Source organism: Strongylocentrotus purpuratus, unplaced genomic scaffold (genome assembly GCF_000002235.5).
Source record: "Strongylocentrotus purpuratus isolate Spur 01 unplaced genomic scaffold, Spur_5.0 spur5_contig_867, whole genome shotgun sequence".
Taxonomy (NCBI): Eukaryota; Metazoa; Echinodermata; class Echinoidea; order Camarodonta; family Strongylocentrotidae; genus Strongylocentrotus; species Strongylocentrotus purpuratus.
The window spans coordinates 150,993-171,858 of record NW_022145576.1 but is presented as its reverse complement, the minus strand read 5'-3'; the positions used below and the strand labels follow the sequence as shown (position 1 = coordinate 171,858).

Genomic DNA, 20,866 nt, shown 5'->3' with positions numbered 1-20,866 from the left:
TGATATAATTATAAGTACTTGTTAGGCCTGTCTTCATCAGCTCGAGTTTGCCAAATAATCCGCTACTGAAACTATCCTGATCGCAAATGATCTAGATAATTGGCGTCTTCATCAGCCCGCAGTTGCAATTAGGGGGATATTTGGTCGAGAAAATATCCAGAGAATTCTTGGTCTTGTTTCCAAAATATCCTGCATTTGGGAAATAGTGAGCTAATTTGTGATGAGCATATCGGTCTGGTGAAGACGCAATTTCGAGTTTTGGGAAGTATCCCGAGTCTGATAATAGCAGGATATTTGGCAAACTCGGGCTGATGAGGACAGGGTTATTGTCTCTTGAGAGTATGAAGGGCCTAAACTCTGTGTAAAAAGTATATGATCATGTATGATTAATGCCCTTCTGTCTCTGAACAGATGATACAGGGATCAATGCCTACCTTTGTCTAGATCATTGCCTACTGCTCCAGGACCACCCATCTTGAAGCGATCTTGGAAGCTGTTCAGCTCCTTGCTGAAACCACCTATTTGTACTTGGGTGATCTGCAAGAACAAAGTCAAACAATACCACAACATGAGAGCACCCTGGCTCACAGCAAAGAATCATATCAATGTCATTTCAATAAGTACTTTGAAATTTTTAAATCAAGACATAGAAATGATCTATTCTATCTATAATGGAATACCTATGTCAGAGAGCATCTCCACTGCTGCAATTAACAAGGTGGCGACCATTTTTCATATTAATATTAAATAATTGTTTGTTTGTTTTACCTGACTGCTAAGAAGGCATCTGTATGCTTGTATACTTGGAAGTAAGCAACCAGTTCTATGTCCTCTCTGAGGGAGTTGGTATTGAGGATCGATGCCTTACCAAAGGGCACAAGCGCATCGATTTGGTTGACAACCCAGGACCTCCCGGTTACGAGACCACTGCTCTACCATTGAGCCATCGCGCCTCCCCTATTAAAGGGATACAGCATGTGCAAGTATAGATATGGCATACATACCTCAGTGAACTTCTTCTTGACCACCACCAGACTCGCATCAACGTGCTTCGACTCCATGGCGAGATCATCCCACATCTGCTTGATATTGAGACAGGTCTCCGTCTCTTCCGCCGTCACGGGTAGGTTGTACATGGCCAGGGTGCGGTAGCGTTCCAGGATGTCGGCAATGCGCATGTCAACGGTCAGAGACATGTCGCGGATGTCAGAGATGACGCGCAGCACGAACTTGAGATCTTCCAGCGTGTCTGGAGCTCTCTTCAAATCAGAGGCTAAGCCCTGAACATAGAAAACAAGAGAGAAAAAAACATTAGATGTACTGTTTTGGGATTGCATGATCACTGATGTAAAAAGTTATTGAATAGTTACAAGAGATATATGTATGTGAATGTAATTTCTCCATGTGATATTATTTAAAAGACAAAATATTAAAAGAGTACACAAATGAACTAGTTCAGAACAAGTTTACCATATTGCATTGGCAATTTTTGTTCAATGGTCAGGACAAATCGTACTATGATGCAAGGCAGATATTATTTATTACTAGTCCAAAAAGTCTCGCTATTGATTTTCCATGAAAAAGAAGTTTGATTGAGATTGTGCAGCGTGAAGAGGAATGCTCATTCTGATAAGCAACCATCACAAAAGAACACACACATGGGAAGTAGGATAACACAACAAGAATGGAAAAATATATGTATACCTTCGGCTGATCAAAAGAAGGATATTACTGCCATTGACAAAACATAACTCTTAAAGCAGGACTGCACTACTTATAGCTACTTGCGCCCTCTATCCAGCCATCAATGCCTAAGCACTGCCCGTTGATCCCCCATGATGCCCTTTTTCTTTGAGAGCTGATTTGATGATATAACCACCTGCCAGTGACCTTGCAGGGCGGTCTAATTCCTCCATGCCAAACTAGTGCAGATAGGCTTTAAGGCCTTGCAAGCAGCTAACAATATATAAATTTAAGCAAAGAAGTGAAGAGGAACTAACCGTGAGTTCAGTCTTGAGTCCCATCAGATCTTCCTTGACAGCATCCTGCAGGAGCTGGCCGAGGGACTCCACCCACTTGCGGGCGTGGTCTCGGACTGTGTCAGCAAGGAGCTTCATGTGGAGACGGACACAGTCCTCATCCTTGATCTTGGGCTGGTTCCCGACCTACATGCGATCAAATATGAAACAAAGATGAAACAGGTTTAAAAAATAGAAACAACTGTGTTTGTATTGTATTGTAGAGGTGTTGTGGTCCGCGGATCACAAGGTCCAAGGTTCAAGTCACGCTGCGGCACTTACATGTATGTGCTTTGGCAAGATATTAATCTATATTTGCCTCACTTGACCCAGGTGAAGTAAATGGGTACCTGGTAGGATTATTCCTTGAAATGCACTGTGCGCTGATCATGGCTGCCGAAGCTAAAGCTAGGGTAATAATTTCCAAAGCTCTTTGGAAGCGCATAGAGATGTTATTTAATGTGATATGCACTATACAAGAACTGAATGTTACTATTTGTATGGCTGCATCTTCCGCTCAATTTTTCTAAAGTGCTTCCCATACACATTTCAAGCAACGTGTTTGAACACCAGTATCTACGTAAAACATTGAATTAATGAAAATAATCTTCAAATGTTACAATGATTAATTAAAAACGTGCAAAGAACAAAACTCAGATTCAAATAAGATTGAAGCAATGCAATTGTGTCATGAATTGGAAAACTCAAAGCTGAATAAACACAATGAATATAAATTATGAACTATTTTTAATTAATATGTCATGGCTTTTGATTGAGAGATCAATGCGTGAAGTCCAAATTTTGATGGAATTCCAAGGCAACACAATTCCTAGGCAGTCTTGTATAAAAACCTGGCCGAATGCACACTCGAAACCCTCATTTTAAATGACTGTATCTGAATATAATAGTACCTCAGTAGCTAGCTTGGAGTAGAACTGTAGTTTGTCATCATACGCCACACAGGTTGGATTCTTGCTAGCAAACTTCTCGAGCATGATGGTCTTATCCAACTTCCACAGAGGTCTGTATCTCTTCCATCTGAGGCGAAAAAGAAATTCAAATCACTTGATATAAACATCATTCATACCAATCCCATGTTTTAAAGGTGCTTCACTTTCTAAGTCATAATCATTTTGAATGTAAACATACACTGTACATAGTTATAAAACAGAGCTCGACACTAACAGACGCTGGGGACACAAGGGCGCCCAAAATCTAGGTCTGGAACCCCAAGATATCATTTTTTTCCCACCATAAGTAGGGCTCATGGATAGAGACTCTAAAAACTTAAATCTAGACCCTCTTCCAAAAGAGTTGGTGCGGCACCCTGTTTAATATATACCAAGAAAAAGTTGAAGACATCAAATCTAAAACAGTATATGACACATTCAGATGGTTAACAATTAATATAGAGGTATATTCATAGCAAGGCTTACACATGAGTTTACTTGCAAACACAATCGAATGCTTCAACTAGTTTGTTTAAACATCACTGCTCACTCTTCCTACAGTTTGATTTTGGTATTAACCTTAAAGATAAACTCCAGATCTGGTAAAAAAAGAAAATTAATTCTCACAGAATCAAACGAAACTTACACTGAATGTTCAAGATTACAAATAAATGACATGTGCCAAACAATTTTGGAAGAAAATGTTTACTGGCTGAGTAATGAGCATAGAAAGACAAGGAAATCAAGGTAGTACTAGCCCCGAGACCATGTGTGTCGTCCCATATATAGCTTTCTGTGTACAGTGCTTGTTACTTTACCAAGACTCGGTCAAATTTATTATGATTTTGATGACTCCAGAACCTTGCAGTGCACACCAATACATACATGCTACATGATCAACTGTTTCTGATCCTTTCCACACCTTTTCTTTCACAATGCAATCGCATTACCAGTACTAAAGTTTATCTTTAAATCATATTTTTAGAGAATTTATGTTTATGGCTAAATATATACTGAATATAGGATGTAACCACAGAACTCCAGCAAAACAGTTTGGGGTATTGGGCCTCTTCAAAAGATTGATCATGAAAAGGGAGGGCAAGCAAGAACTCGGTCACTGACTTAGAAACTGACCTGTTGAGATACTTGGTGAGATTGGTCAGTGACTTCTGCATGGACGTTGAGGTGGTCTGGACCAGCTCAATGACCGCAGGGTCAGCTGAGATGTCCGAGAAGAAACTGAAGATGTACGGCTCATCCTCGCCATCCACGTTCTGTGGCGGAGTCTCGATGCAGGTGCCGTGCATCCAACGCACAAAGTTCTTGGTTCTGTTAACAAGACAAACAAAGATTGTAAAAAATAAGTTGGCATTAAAGAGGCAGATATTATGCATCGAGCACACAGTTTTTAATTCTGGTTAGGAGACAAGTGACGTATGAATGATGAGTTTGTACTAAACCTCCACTAAATCAAAATTTGCCATTTTTCTTCTTTGCCCAAAGAGTATCATATTGTTGTATTCAAGCGCATGAACATTTCTGTATTTCAGTTCACTGTATCTTTATTCACAAGTCCTAAATTTAAGAAAAACTGAAAGAAATTACAAAAAATTTCATGCAAACTTGTCAATCTTTGTAATTTAAGTAGAATCTTAATATTTTGTGTTACATATTGCTCCCCACATTCAGAAATTTGCAGAAAGTAGCAATAGGCTTGTTTTATCTAAATTATTAGTACAATTTATTAGCTGATGTCAACTTAATAACATTATTATTAGTATTAAGTACTTGGCGTCACCTGTGCCTGGGAGGCAAAAAGCGAACTAAATCATTGTAAACCTTTGGTCCCCCTTCTGGTATAACTGATTGATGTGTAGTCTGGAAGTACTGTCACGTTGCTTTGCACCCACACATACAAAGTTCACTGAGGTTTGCTACAAAAGTACAATAATATCCCAGATAACTTTCAATAGCATATCACTAACCCTTCCACCAGGTCTCTCACACACTGCATGGTGAGCTTGTAGATCTCATTAGCCGCTGGGGCTAGGATGATCTCTGGGGCAGATAGCATGGCTTCTATCTGGAATAGAGGCTTGTTGGTCACCGTGTCTCGGTTGAACTCACTCAGATTCCTGATCACCATCTGATAAAGCAAGAAAGGAAAGAATCTGATTTAGATGACATTGATGAGGCCAGTTTGCTTCGAGAGCTTCACGTAATAGGATATCATGATGGAAAATGAATAATATTAAAGACATCATTTAACAAAGTTAAATCTGAGATGCACGGCCTTACGTGTTATCAGTGTCTGTGATATGGTGTAATATTGAAGCCCTAACAAATTTGAGTTTTAAAGGGCCTCAAAAAAGTAAAAATCTTTGAGTGACCAGTTTTACCATACTCGTTTTCCTGAATAGACTGTAGTGTTATGAAAGCCGTTAGGAAAACGCAAAATTTGGTTTTGATTTCCAATCATCAATATCTTGATAATCAGACGGGCATCCTGACTGACCTAAAGATTTATAATTATCATTGCAACATGAGCTAAATCCTGGATTTTGTTTCAGAATCTGAGATAAAGTTACCGGATCCCTTTAACGTCATTAACATTTAAATATCTGTACCAAATTGTACTGGTATAAGATGGGAAATAAATAGTATCATTGCCAGTTAATACATCAACAGATGTGTATTAAGTTATTGTAAATATGAATAGGGGTTAAACAGCTATCATTTTATGTTATATATAAATAAATTATTACAATGATAACTGTTATGTTTGAAATAACATTTTAAAACACTAATAAAGTTATCTCAGTTTACAACCCTTCCGAATTTCTCTCCATTAACTGAACCACCAGCTTTAAAATCATTACTAAAAAGACTAAAAACTGAACAGTGAACATCCATACAGAAAAAAAATATCAACTTCACGATGGGTTCATACTTCAAAACTGAAGTAACAGATGTTCAATGGACTAATGCAATTTCCACTGTTAAAAAAGTAGATGTAGTCTTGCAAGCTACTCCTAATACAAACAAATAGCTGTCTCCATCTAAAAATCTCTGTCTTTGCCCGCCCTCATCATCCACCAGTTATAACCAGTGATAAGAATGATTCCACTCCACCAATTTCTACAAAATAGCAATCTTATTCATTCTCCCTTTTCCCCTCCCTCTCTCTTACTCTTTCTTTCTTTCTCTTTTTCCTTCTCAACTTTCTACCAATTTCCTGATATCTTTTCTCCTCTTCTAATCTTTTTGGTGATATTTTAAGTGATTTTATGTTTTTCCGCTGTAAATTTGAATTATTACATCGTAGTTTGTTTAGTTTTTTGGTGCTTATTTACTACTTCTAATGTGAATTATTCTTATATGTTAGTTTTATGTTAGTTTTATACTGTTTTTATCTATGCTCGTGAGCTTTGGTGATTTAAATTATACATATTTCTGTGTATTACATTTTTACATTTTTATTAGATTTTGTATCTACAATGTATAAACTGATTCATCTTATCCCGATTAAATATATTGCAATAAAAAAAAATATATACAAATCTGTATCTTACCCTTTTGAGAGTCTCATAGACTCTCCTCTCCCAGAAGGCATAGTATGCATTGAGACGTGGAGACTTTCCAGTGTTAGTATGGACCACCAGACCCTCCATCTTGGTGAGGAGGGGTCCTATGGCTCGGTACTTCCTGGACAGAGTCTCGTACATGTGAAGCCTCTCCCTCTCAATGTGGTCATAGAATTCCTAGTACATGTAGAATGGCATATCAGAGAAATAAAATTCCAGGGGGTGTTTCACAAAGATCTTAAGTCGAACTTAACTCTAAATTAGACTTAAACATCATTGAGAGCCATTTGTAGCTTTAAAATAAACCATATATGAAGGCGAAAATTCAAGTATTTTAGACGTTTGATAAATTACACATCAAGAACATGAAAACTTCTTGATAATAGAAAATATGAATGATTTTGAATCAACATTGTATGCATGTTAAAAACTTTTACAAAATAATTTCATTGATGCTAACGGCTTTCCATAATTTTTAAGTCCAACTTAAAGATAAGTTCAACTCAGGTTCTTTGTGAAACACCCCCCTGGTAGAAAGAAATTCTTTGAATAGAAGTAATAATATTGGGTTCTTTATTGGTGTTCATGTCTGCCGTGGGTAACAGCATTCCAGTTTTGTTGAAAGAATTAGAACAAATGATACAAGTTTGTAGAAACCGTAATGATAAACCTAAGCATTAAGCATGACCCCTTTGACATTCCTATTGTCTTGTTATGCTGTTTAGAGCTTCTTCCCGGATAATCACAAAATGTCTGCATGTAGGAGTAATCAGTTATCAGCTTGAACAACCAAAATATAACATTCCTACTTCCTCTATAACAACAACGTATGCAGTATAATGTTGTAAGAGTAAATTGTTATCACTGTTCATCATCATCATCATCATCATCATCATCCTCATAATCAGATCCTTACCTTACAGCTTGGTAGGATATCTTCTTTGACCTGAGGAGGGGGACCCTTGAAGAGTTCAGCTAGCTCCATGGCTCTCAGGCGAGCATCGATGTCCTTGGCGTTCTTCTGGATCTGGTTCACCAGGGACTCAAATTTGGAGATTGCCTGCAATTAAAGAAACAAAAAGCATGCATAGTTATTTAAATAAAGTTGGTTTAGTACATGTATCTTTATTTTAGCCGAAATCTAAGGCCCAAAGCACACCTCATGATCCAACTGTGATCTTACTTTGGAAAAATACACAACAGTAATTTATATGAACATTCACACATGTAAAACCTTAATGATCAAGGATCTAATCATAGTCATTCGATCAATAAAATCGAAATTTTAAGGGGATTCAAAGCTTCCTGAAGGAGGAAAGAGCTAAATTGGCTCAGAATCGTTGTAATGTCAGATCAGTAGTATGAATGGCTAGAATTTGAGACTGATTTAGCACTTATTCTGACTACAAGGCTTAAAAGTACTAAAATTATTAGTTTCCTTATCATATTATAGAATCTAAATCAAACCGTTCTTTGTTAAGATTTCCATAAACAATATAATTGTTATTTCTTCAAGAATCTGATCGCAGTCGGAATGTTTAGCGAGACCCGGGATTAAAGAAGAAGCTATCCAATCATTATTTTTAAGTACACCATACAACAGGTACAAGCAGAAAAACCACCAGCATGACTCTAGCTGATCTCCCCAAGATACAAGATACACTTTCCTACATTCAGACCGTCTCTGTAGGGAAGTTTAGCATTTATTTCTCTAAACTGATTGTGTTTCTATTCCTAATTTTCTCTGATTGAACTCTCTTTAAATGGGTGTGACTATTGACATAAATATTGATTACTTTGAGGGTCAAAGGTCAAACTATAGCCCTAAGGTAATCAGTGCAGCTGTTCTCAGGCAAAGTTTCAGATCACAGTACAGTCTTAAAATAACCATGGGCTCATTTTTAACGACTACCCTATAACTGCAACGTAGCAGTCAAAATTAATTTTGCTTGCAGTTCTGACCATCAGAGTTTAAGATGCCTACATGTAGGTCATGATACAGATTTGAGATCAAGCTTATTGTTAGTGTTATATCTACAGTTGAAGTAAGGAATTTGTTTAGAGTAAGAAATTGCCCGCCGAGCATTTCTCGCTAAAGCATGTTTCATGGAACCGCTTTGACCAATCATGGACCAAGATTTCAAATTTAACCAAATCATATCACAATAAAGTTTTTAATGTGAGTAATATAGATGAGGATAAATGAATAGAAGTGATTTCATACCTGTTCACATCTGGTGTTATAATCAGCGATACCGAGAGAGTTCCAGTTGAGACGTTTGTGTCCTGGTTTGAGGGTACGTCTCAGCTCTCTCAGGTGCTCATCAAGGAGTTGAGTCTACAGCAAACAGAACCAAAAAAAATATCAGATAAAAAAACTAAATAAAAAAAATCATAGTAATATTCAAACATTCAAACACAAAATAACTCAGACATATACAAAAGCAGGTTGTATTTTTAATAAAATTTTGTCCTGAAAGTCAAATGACGATTTACAAACATTAGTTCTAAATACTTCATTAACTTCTTGATGGAAACAAAAGAGTTTTATCCTGTAGCACCACAAGACAAACTCTAGTTCAATACAATTGATTTTTAGTGAAAACAAATTACAATCATTATACCTCAGATAACAGGTAAAATATATGATAAAATACATACATGTAGTACCATAGTAAAGGCCCATAAGTGAAAACCGACCTACACGTTTTCAATATTTTATTCATCGACTAGTTGAGAGAGGGGAAGAGGCACCAACAGGGGAGCTGTCTCAATTTTTTAAAACAGAATGCTAAATTGAATGAATAACTACCTCGGCAGAGTCGATGGAAGCAATCACACCATGGTATCTCTGTAACATGTGATTCAGACCATCCTTCCATCTGAGATACTTGTCTTCCTGTAGAGGTCAAAGGTCAAAATTAAAGATGGTTAGTGTTAACAGGTGCTGCACATACTTAACGCAGATTATCTCTTATTTAGATTGATTACATAGTTACATTATTCAATTGCCTAGTGCAGTGTGTTGTAATTGAGTACAAGGTCCATTGTTCCACAGGAACTCCTAAAAGTCTATTACAACTTGGCAATCAAATGGAGGAGTGCAACGATTCATAAAACAGTTTCTAGGTTTATTAATAACTGAATTGAAAAGGTTCTAATTGTTTTAGTATATAGAGCCAAACCTGCTTTAGTGACCACCTGTCTACAAAAACCAAATTTTTTTGTCTCCCTTTAAACATTTTTTTCATTGAAACACGTACTATAAAAGGCACCTGTACATAAAGACCACCTGCCTATAAAGACCACTTTTCTTGTCTCCCTTGGCTTGGGTGGTCTTTATAGACAGGTTTCACTGTATATGACTTACCTGAAGGGCTACATTACGAGCAAGCTCAGGGATGGAGAATCCTAGCTGCTCCATGTACTTGGTCTCAGTGATGATCTCTGACAGGTCTGGAGCAAAGTCTACTACATACTTGGTATCTGTGCCAAGACCTAAAATGATACAAAACAAAAGAAACAGTAAGGTTATGGCGCTTTACACATATTACCCTGGTTATAGCCGAGCTGCCAAAGTAACTAACGCTCAAGCATATCAGGTACCCGTTTAAACCCTGGGTGGAGAGTGGCAAATGTAGCTTAACGTCTTGCCAAAGGACATTAGTGCCGCAGCAGGACTTGAACCGTGTACCTTGTGATCTGCAGTTGGGTGACTTATCCACTAGACCACAACACCTCTACTATTATGTATTTGGCGTTGCCTGAGCCTGGGAGGGGAAAAGCAATCACTGTAACCATCAGGTCCCTCCTTACAGAATAACCGAGTGGGATTGTGCAGCTGTACCACTACACCAAGCATTCCCCCTACTCTTATATGAATAGTGCAGTGGGTTCTTAACGTGCAAATGTGGTGACTTTCCTGTACACAGGGCCTTCATTTAACGTCCTATTCGAAGGACAAAGGTTATACAGGTACACAAAGAATGGGAAAGCATGATGTTATTCAAGTCAAATAAATATTGAGAATTTGCTCAGGACGAACAGAAACATGCATGAAGATAATGTCTCATCTAAGTGGGCAATTCCTACAACATTTAACATAATGACACTGCTTGAATTTTATCAAAATAATTGCATTTTCTTTTTAAACCAATTTTTTGCTATTACATCTGCACATAAAGTATCATATCCAATTTCTTTACCATCAATCATGTCACATGACAATGTACAGTGTGCATGTAACTTCTTTTCATCTAAATCAATATAATTCAATATATATTAAATTATTAACACGATACGAAAAAAATAATAGAATGGTGAGGAGTTCCCATCTACGCATTGTCTGTTTGTGTACAATATTCTGGCCCAAATGGTAAAACTTTTCTTTATACTGTTGATATTCGAACTTTGACCTTACTTACCCATCGACCTGTGTGTATCATCACCATCGTCACCCCCTGCGTGTTCATGGGTCTTTCCTGAAGGCATCTGATCTTGGGGTCGGGTCAGGAGGTTACGCTTGAGTAAGCCCGGTAGAATCAACTCAACGTGTTCGCGCCACACCTTGTATTTCCTGTCCTCGTATTCTTTCATCTGCCTGGCTACACCTAGGTACTTGTTTCTTGCCTACAAGAATCATGTATACACAAATTGATAAAGCTCAATTGAAAACTATACTAAATAAGTTTGTAATTTGACTAATAGAACATGATAGTAGTGGTGGTTATTTTACCTGACTGCTGAGAAAGCAAAAACGATTGCTAGTAAGCATTTCTACCGTGTCCATGTCCAGGAAAATCATTTAAGAGGTAAAATAATAACTCTTGCTACACTAGATAGATAGATGAGAACTTTTCAGAACGACCAAATTAATTTCCCATTTTTTAAATTTCATGATATGAGATGTGTCTGACTTTGTGTCCTTAAAAGTATTTTCCTTATCTTTAAATGGTATTTAATAATAATAATAATAACAATATTTATAAAGCGCAACATATCCATCTCTAGAGATGCTCAAGGCGCATACAAAGGCATTTTTTTTCCTTCAAAATAAAGAGGAAGACTTTAACAAGCCTTCTGGGTATTATGAAACAGGTGCACATCGATCCATTTAAATAAATAAACGATGAATAATGAATTAAATCTATAAATAAAAGAGGCAAACATTGAATAGGGATGTCGTGGTCGAGTGGATAGGTGACCGGACTGTCAATCACAACGTCTCGCCGCAGCACTAATGTCCTTTGACAAGACATAAATCTACATTTGCCACTCTCCACCCAGGTGTTAACTGGGTACCCGGAAGGATACATAAGTCAACGTAGTATGCTTAGCAATTTGAGCCTCATAGCTTTTGCTGGAATGCTCCCCAGGGAGTAGAGAAAGTGCATACATTGTGTGCGGGCAAGCCAGAATCTGATCTATAAGGCGCTTAGAAACTTGGACATTGCTGATGTATTAAGCGCTATATAAGCAGAAATATTATTGAATAACCAAACACTTACAGCTTTGCCGTATTCACTGGTGAGCATGTCCTCCATGCTCTGGAACCTGATGATGGTGTGCTTGATACGATGGAAGAGAGATCGCTCCCAAGCAATAGCTCCGGCTACGGGAGGCTGGTTCTTAGAGACGGGAGGGTTGTGCTGGTACTGCTTGAACAGAGCTTGTACCGTGTCGACCTGTGTATGGTATACAGAAATAAAAATATAATATGATTTGTAATCCAACAAAGAGAAATATTATTTTCTAAAGAAAAAAAGACTCTTGGAGGCTGATTCTTAGAGATGGGAGGGTTGTGCTGGTACTGCTTGAACAGGGCTTGTACCGTGTCCACCTGTGTACGTATTTGGAAGAAGAAACAAAATATATGATTTGTAATACAACAAAGAGAAATATAATTCTCCTGGAGGCTGGTTCTTAGACACGGGAGGGTTGTGCTGGTACTGCTTGTACAGAGCTTGTACCGTGTCGACCTGTACAGGTATTTGGAGTTATAAATAAAATATGCTTTGTAATCCAACAAAGAGATATATAATTCTTCTGGAGGGTGGTTTTTAGAGACAGGAAGGTTGTGCTGGTGTTGCTTGAACAGGGCGTGTACTGTGTCGACCTATTTGGAAAATACACCAAATTTTATTGCCAATTTTATTATTTCATATGCTGTAAGGGCATTAACTCATATAATTTCAAAAAGACTTTAGATACTTCTGGCTTTAATCTGAATTTGTGGTCAAAATAATGAACTGGAAATGAAATAAAACTCTCCAACCATGTATGGGAAAAACGCCATACAGGAAAATTGAGGAAGTAATTGATTGTTAAATAATCTACATTAAATAATAAAATTATCAACAATTACAAACCATCCTCCTTCTTTCTGTTGCTCATACTGATAATATGAATAAAATGCATCTCACACAAACATGTTTATAATATTTTGTCTGTGTGTAGAGACCCTTTGCTCCCCATATAGTAATTCGCCACCTTCAACTCGCTGAGCTTAATGGCCAAGAACTCAATGAGCTTTGTTCAACAAGTATTTCGCTATCAAAGTAAATTAATATCTACCCCTTATACTTTTAAAAAAACATAATCGTGTAGGGCTATGATCTGACCTCTTTGCCATACTGCAGGAGGATGTCATTGAACTTCTTCATCATCTGTGAGTTGATGGCCTCGCGGGAACGGATGTGTCTGAACTTGAGCAGCATGTCAAAAGCGCCCTCTGCCGAGCGTAGCGTCTTGAAGGACTCGTCAATGAAATGCTTGGCCTCGTCTTCTATGGCAGCGACCTCCTTGTTGAACCACTCCATAACCTTACGCCATTGGAGCTGGTGCTTCAGGCTGAAGGGTTCAAAGGTCACCTAAATGTATAGAAAACACAACATTCATTTAACACATATCAAGCATACTATAAAGACTGTACAAAAAAAAAGAAGTAATCATTGTCTCTACCCCTACTAACCACATTAAAAGGTGTTTTTTTTTTCATTCCTCATTATATCTAAATAATAAATGACAAAATTAGAGAAAGGCAATTAAAATGTTTTCTTTCTGTGATACATGTTATTATATTTGTAATGCCCCGACGGTCGATCCATTCAAATCACTTCTGAAGACATTTATGTTCATCCAATAGTCTGTAATTTTATGCTAGTTTATGTCATGTAATGTTATTTCCTTACTACAATAAAAGATTGTAATTATTTTACTATCATAATTGTGTTCATAAGTCTATATCATTTATATTATATCTGATTTTGTCAACATTGTATTTCTGTTAATTCATGCATATTTAAATCTTTAGATTATTCATGTAATTTATTGTATAATTGATTGTTGTAAAGCGCATAGAGAATTTATTATTATGCGCTATATAAAAATGACTTTATTATTATCATTACATTTATTTTCAATTATGGGTACCTTACCAAATCATATTATGCCATTTTCTTCAGCTATGTTTAAGAGAATAACTCTTAAAAACTGGGGAATACTTCCCTTCAAGATAGGACTCTTTTCATAAAATAGAAAATACTTTAAAAACACAAAAGAACTATTTGTATGAAAGGCAGTTCTCTATACCCAATATGAAATGCACTGCTCATGATATGCAACATGGTTGACATTTGATTAACTTTGAAATGACAACTTACATCTTGTATAGGTTCTACAAGACCATCCACTCTCTTGAGCACATCTTCAATGCGCTGTGGATCACCCGTTACGGACTTCAGCTCAGGTCCAAAGATGTTGTAGAATTCCTCCAGGACCTGCATGAAAAGAATTTCAAAAATCACAAAATGTATGTATCAAAATTGAACCTAAGTATACAAAAATTACCTAACACAAATTAGATAAATGTCTATATTAGCAGCATTTGTTCAGAATATCTCCCATAACAACGTACTAGTAATTAAGGAATATTGGAGCTGTGGAACAATGTACTAATTTGCAAAGAATAGAAAACTGGCTGTCATTCAAGCATTGCTTTGTCTGATCTCTGTATCTGAGACTAATAACCCAATTATATAATTACCCCAAAACAAATTACATAATTGTCCACATTATGTAAGAACAAAATCAAGGTTGTGGAACAATTTCTAATTTGCATAAATTACAAATGGTTGTTGGTTTTTATGTAAGTACTGGGTTGTATTGCCCACCATCACTCATCCCCAATCTGTAGGATTCATCTGGTTTCATTTCCCCATCCAATCCTGAACTTGCAAGGTAGACTTGCAGCTAGTAGCAGCTGCTGAATAATTACCCTAAACCACAGCCACAATAAAGACTCACTAGAGACATGGACACCTTTTCTACAAGCTAGACCACCATGGAGTCATGGGGAAAGAAAAAAAAGGTGAATCAAGAATTTTCTTGATCCACCTTGTTCGTGGTAGTGCTTGAGGGACACATCTCAGAGGGAGTTGCCGTAAACTGTGGCATACCACAAGGATCTGTACTAAGTCCAAGCGAAATAATTATCAGTGAGAGAATCATCGTACCTGTGCAACATCATAGATGTTCTGGCAGATGGTGGCCATGTAGTCTGTCCGTTCAAAGAGCTTCTTGCGGTCAAACTCCCAGCGGGCATCACGTCCGGAGGCTTCAATCTTGGCCCTGACCTCAAGGTAACATTCCTTCCACATCTCCAAGGTCTTCTTGGCCTCTGCAGTCTTGGCTTTCACTTGCACAGGTGAATCCCTGAAAATATACATATAAATGAGTTATCTTTTTCAAATGATACTTGCACAAAACTGATAATCACTTAATTCTTAGCACCATTTCTTTTCTAGAGGAGCATAGTATACAAGGGAGTGGTAAAAGATTGGTGAAAGAGTGGTTAAGTGAACAGAAAGTGTTTTTTACAAATGTTCTCACAAATTGTGTCTTGATTACTTTGCAACATTACATGAAATTGACTCAAGAAGTATGTTAAGATCAAATTTCTTTCATCGAGCACATGTACAGCTTTAGGTCAGGACCCTGTCTAATAAAGAGTTATGATTGATCCAAAATGATCTCAAGGCCTTTCAAACAATTGCAAGTTTACAATCGCCTATCTGTCAGATACAGAGTTGTGATTGACATCTAACTCTAGTTCGGTTGTGATCTCTTTTAGTCAATCACATATATCTTTATAAGACGGATCCATACGTGAAATGTGTTAAGTTATCAGTTCTAAATGGTTTGGGGTCTTACTTGAATATGGTCCTGATGTTAATGACCTTCTCAACTCTCTCAGCCAGTTCCCACGCAATGCGTTCCATCAGAGGAATCATACGCTCATCTGTATTGTAATGCCTAGAGATGATCCACACCATACGCAAGGCATTCATCATGGACGGGATGGTGTCCAGGACAATCTGGAACCCTGCGCCATGCGTCAAGTTCTTGAAGTGCCTCTCCAGGGTACTGAGGAAGCGGACATTGTCCTTTGCCTCCACGTAGTACTTGTTCAGCTCCGCCCTGTTGAGATCAAAGCTCTGCAGGATGGCATGGTCACCCATGGCGTCCTTCTTGGCCAGGATGTCCAGCATCTTCTTGACCTTTGGCATCTTAATCTGCTCGCTGAGAGCACTCAACGCTGCATTCCGCTCTCGCCAGAAATCAATCTCAGCGAGCGGGCCGTTACCATGAGGAGTCTTCTTCAACTGAACCTCCACTGCACTTGCAATCTGCTTGGTCCACTCCAATGTTGCGTTCTCGATCTCATGAATGAGGACGTCGTTCTGGGCCAGTTCGCTCGGGTCTCCGTCGGTGCCGAGCTCCGGAATGTCCAGCCGCACCTCCCCTTCGATCTGCTGGATGGTGCGCTCGATGTGCTTGGCGAACTTCTCCATGTTGATGAGGAAATCGTCCCTCAAGAGAGCGTGCTTCTGGAGTTCAGCCACGTTGACCTCTTCTTGTTCCTCGTCGGAATCATCCGGGTGGATGCCGAGGCTGTCCTTGGAGGACGACGAGAGGGCAGCTGCTTTCTGCTCTGCTTCGGTTGGAGCATCGCCGTTCTTGTGAGCGCTAAAAGACAGCAGGGGAATGTACACCTGGATGGGAATCAAATGCAAAAAAAAATGTCATTTCATAGTTGGACATAACTTTTCCATCCAAACAGAATGGTGGGTATACAATATGGCTGGGTATACAATAAGGCTATACAATGTATCTCAGGGCCCGTCTTACAAAGAGTTGATATCAATCGCAACTTATTTGCGACTGATATCAATCCCGACTATGTACATTAGAGATAGGAAACTGCAGACTTGCGATTGATTGGAGGACTTGCGATTGACTTAGATCAATCGTAAGACATTGTAAGACGGGGCCCAGAACTTGCTATTGCTCTGCAGATGGAATAGAAATTTTGGTCACTTAAAATTACAATCTCCTGTAGCACGGTGGAATGAACTAAGAAAATATATTCTGCAACGCTGAAAAAGACCAACAACTGAAGCCTTTCATTTTGTATCTACACCCTGTACTGTCTCAACAAAACAATACCAAATTCATTCACGAAATATGAACATCAAGATCCAGTTGAATGTTTCTTTCTGTCACAATCAATTTTCTCATATATTTTTCCAGACTATAATACACTGAATATTAAACAACCTTTTGAATTCTGATTCTTACCTGTGTGATAATCTGTTCCAGCATGACCAAAGAGTGACCATTAAGGATACCGTACTCAAAGAACTTTGGTAGCATGTTTTGCGCCTCGTCCATGGTGTTGGGTAGGTCCACCATACCCGGTGTATTGCGGATGAAGTAGATGCAGTCTTCCTCCGCAACCTGTTCCGGTACGTGTCCATGGCACATGTACAGCAGCGTGCGCATGAAGGTCTCTCGCACAATTTTCTGAAGATAACAGGTAGAAATGTAATATAGATAATTTACTTTTCAATCTTGGTTGTAAACATACTTTTGACTGACATGGAAGTATTTCAACACAGACTTCTCATTTACAAGCAAAATTCATTTATCCATGGTTGTAAACATAGGAGCACAATGCATCACTTTGTCCATTAAGGGCCAGAAGAACGTCAACTCTCTGTAAAAATGTAAATGTTCATACCCATCTGATTCTCCAGACAAGGTTATGTGATCAAAGCTAAAATAATTTGTAGTAGAAGAAAGGATATTATCCAATGATGACAAACATTCGATCATTTGTAAATTATAACAAGTATTTCAAACAAACAGTTTTCCTCTCTAATCTGGGGTTCTACAAGACTGCAACACACGCTCCACCCTTAACCCAACCTTATATCCAACTGCAACGTCAAACTACATCCCACATTTTCTACACCATAACAGAAAATCACAGAGCAAGCATCAGAGCCCCATTTCACAAAACTTGTCATCATGATCAGTGACAAATGACATTTTTGATATATGCTACTAAGATTTGTCACTGATTTTTGTCATTTGTCATTGAAAAAAGGCTTTGTGAAACAGGTCCCAGGTCACCAATTGGGGTATCTGAGTCTCTCACTCAAAGATTCCACCATGGACTGTTTTAGTTTAATGATGAATGATTTTATTGTGTCAAGGGTACTGTAAGTGAGGTGGCTACATACTGTTGTAGGTTGTTTATCTGGGGATGGAGCATCTAGATCTATATCTTCCACAGGTTCAGGTTCAGGTGGTTTAGGTTCTTCACGGGGTGTCTCTGGCTCTGGCTGAGCGTCTGTCCTTGCCGATTGATTCCTCTTTCCCTTCTTCTTCTTTTTCTCTGTAAAATTATGTAGAATTAAAGATAAAGTTGAGTTCTGGTCACGCGATTGCATTGTGAAAGAAACGTTGTGGAATCGATCAGAAAAGGTTGATCATCTAGCATATAAGTATTGGTGTGTACTGCAAGGTTCTGGAATCATCAAAATGATAAGAAATTTGGCCCAGTCAATCAAAGCCATTTTTCAATGGTCTCTTTATTGAATGAACCTACAAAATTTACAACAAAGATGCAATTAAAGATTCTCCTGAAATTCTCTTTCATCTCCTGTTCAAGCTATATTATATACGCTTTTGTTACGGACAAATATTTACCCTTTATATGGATAGTAAACAGTGCACAGGAACAGTGGTATATAACTGTGTAAATTATTTTTAAGTAATACATGTACATGTATATAATAATAATTATTGTATTTTGTTCTTGTATAACGCAGATCACATACGTCCCTATGCGCTTCCAAAGAGCTTTGGAAATTATTACCCTAGCTTTAGCTCTGGCACTGGCAGCCGTTATCAGTGCAGTGCATTTCAAGGAATAATCCTACCAGGTACCCATTGACCTCACCTGGGTCGAGTGTGGCAAATGTAGATAAATGTCTTGCCTAAGGATATTAGTGCCACGGCGGGACTCAACCCGCGGACCTTGTGATCTACAGTCCAGTGACAATTCCACTCGACCACGACACCTCTGCACTATTTATCTGATATATATTTAAGCTCAACTATCAGTTTTGCCTAGTAGAGAATCACCCTTTTCAATGAAAATATATTATTCCCTTGCTTCTCTTGCATTTGGATGTTTGTTGATTTTACAATGGCTCGTTTCTTTTCCACAATTAAGCCGACATTGATATCATCTCAATCAAAGACTAAAAATGCAAAAAAGAGTTTTGAGATTCCTGTACATAACGTTCAATTCCTTCGCAAGGAGAACTTACTTTTTCCCTTCTCTTCCGTGGGTGTTTCGGCCAGCTCAGCAGGAGTAGGCGGAGTCTCTTCGACGGGTGTGGCACCCAACAAGTTATCATCCATGATTTCAAGGAGGCCATCTGTCTCGGAGGGTTCTAGAAATGGAAGATAGAGAATCAAAACACAATCCTGGACCTCTTTCACATTCTATAGCAGGTTTCGATGGCTTGTCATATAGACTAGTCTAATTTGAAGTGAGTTCTGATAATTTTGAGCTTGGGAAAAAGAATCTTTATTTAAATATGTGAGTCAGAGCTAATGGGGCTGCTGCATAGCTGCAAACTGAGCCCATGTCAACAAAACTGCAAAGAGTCAGTTTTTATTGACAAATTGATAACCGACCCTGGTCGTTCCCTGGGCTTGGGCCTTGGCAATGCATGTTTGCAGTAGAAATGAAATTAATTCTAGCACTAATGTGCCGTTGGGGGCTGCTAATACAACCTTTATTATAACACTACCACTTTGCTCTCTTGGCGATGCCATAGCAGACCACAGTCGCTTCTGACAAGCACATTTAGATCTACCTGGAATCTGGATTAGAAATAGGATAGGATTAGGAATGTCTTTCCGATCTAAATAAATCGGTGGAGGAACTAGGATATGAGAAATCGCGGATCAAATGTCACATTCCTAATTATTTGTTAAATGTCCACGAACTTTGGACACCTCACCATACATAGTATGCTGTAAAATTCTCGTCGCCAGAATCCCTGTCCTTCTTGACCATGTTGACTGCCCGAATTGTGCGCTCACACGCCAAGTCAGGCGAGTCAGGCCAGCAGGCGACGTAACTCCAGGGAGCTCCTCCCCCAAACCGCGGGGGAGCTCCCTGGAGTTACAGGCGACGCAGCTAAGACGGCTAAATCGGTAGTGTCTACCGTCTCGACCGTCTTCGATGTGTTTTTTCTGTTTTATCAAACAGATTTTGGGATTTTTTGCTAATTTTCCATGTAGCTTGTTAACTTACCAATTTCAATTTCAACCTCTCTTTCCTCTTGTTGAACTCTTTTGTAAAATATGGCAGCTGATTTGCCTTCCTCTGGAGTTTCATTTAGAAATTTGGCAAGGCCCATCTCATATTCGCCGTCATCTCGATTCATCAACTCCTCAAAAACTTCGGGATCAGAAATGTTCAAGGCATGATAGACCTTGTCTCTCAGCCATTCGAAACGAATATCATCCATGGCTTCAGCTGTCCTTCTGTAATTCTTCAAAAAAATGTTATTATGTCGTTGTTTTCAACATATTTTAACTTACGTTTCGGTCCCGAATTCACCTCAATTCAAATCACACAACTATCGAATGTGTCCTATTTACGCATTTCAGCAGTTGTACACATTCGCGCAATGATTGATTGATAAAAGAGGTCTATATATTCTCATTAAAGTACTGAAAATAGTATATTATTCAAATTATCTATAACATTGAGGAGATTTCTAATACAATTATTTGAGTATTTTTTTAGCATTCGGAAGGAAATTGAGATAAAACCGGGATTGTAATATCCTATTCCATTACTATGTATCATTCCGCGTTCAACACAGCCACCTCAAGCGTTCATGACTACAGACAGGAAAGGGTTGCTAGGGAGTCGAAGTTGCAA

At 38.3% G+C, this 20,866-nt stretch overlaps 1 protein-coding gene across 1 annotated transcript in view; it reads right to left on the bottom strand.

The window, feature by feature from the left end:
* The window catches only part of LOC585218 (dynein heavy chain 10, axonemal), an 85,925-nt gene extending 65,339 nt beyond the window's left edge, over positions 1 to 20,586 (bottom strand). Inside the window, exons 1-21 of the mRNA XM_030975036.1 lie at positions 20,231 to 20,586; positions 19,233 to 19,358; positions 18,138 to 18,292; positions 17,191 to 17,415; positions 15,763 to 16,604; positions 15,066 to 15,264; positions 14,214 to 14,330; positions 13,173 to 13,421; positions 12,060 to 12,236; positions 10,977 to 11,181; positions 9,923 to 10,050; positions 9,365 to 9,451; positions 8,777 to 8,890; positions 7,469 to 7,612; positions 6,541 to 6,729; positions 4,954 to 5,114; positions 4,103 to 4,297; positions 2,930 to 3,056; positions 2,001 to 2,165; positions 1,005 to 1,280; positions 435 to 537 (exon numbers count right to left, since the gene is read on the bottom strand). Coding sequence (XP_030830896.1) covers positions 435 to 537; positions 1,005 to 1,280; positions 2,001 to 2,165; positions 2,930 to 3,056; positions 4,103 to 4,297; positions 4,954 to 5,114; positions 6,541 to 6,729; positions 7,469 to 7,612; positions 8,777 to 8,890; positions 9,365 to 9,451; positions 9,923 to 10,050; positions 10,977 to 11,181; positions 12,060 to 12,236; positions 13,173 to 13,421; positions 14,214 to 14,330; positions 15,066 to 15,264; positions 15,763 to 16,604; positions 17,191 to 17,415; positions 18,138 to 18,292; positions 19,233 to 19,358; positions 20,231 to 20,447 — 4,201 coding nt within the window. The 5' untranslated portion in view covers positions 20,448 to 20,586. The remainder of the gene's footprint in view (positions 1 to 434; positions 538 to 1,004; positions 1,281 to 2,000; positions 2,166 to 2,929; positions 3,057 to 4,102; positions 4,298 to 4,953; positions 5,115 to 6,540; positions 6,730 to 7,468; positions 7,613 to 8,776; positions 8,891 to 9,364; positions 9,452 to 9,922; positions 10,051 to 10,976; positions 11,182 to 12,059; positions 12,237 to 13,172; positions 13,422 to 14,213; positions 14,331 to 15,065; positions 15,265 to 15,762; positions 16,605 to 17,190; positions 17,416 to 18,137; positions 18,293 to 19,232; positions 19,359 to 20,230) is intronic.
* Positions 20,587 to 20,866: the final 280 nt, after the last annotated feature.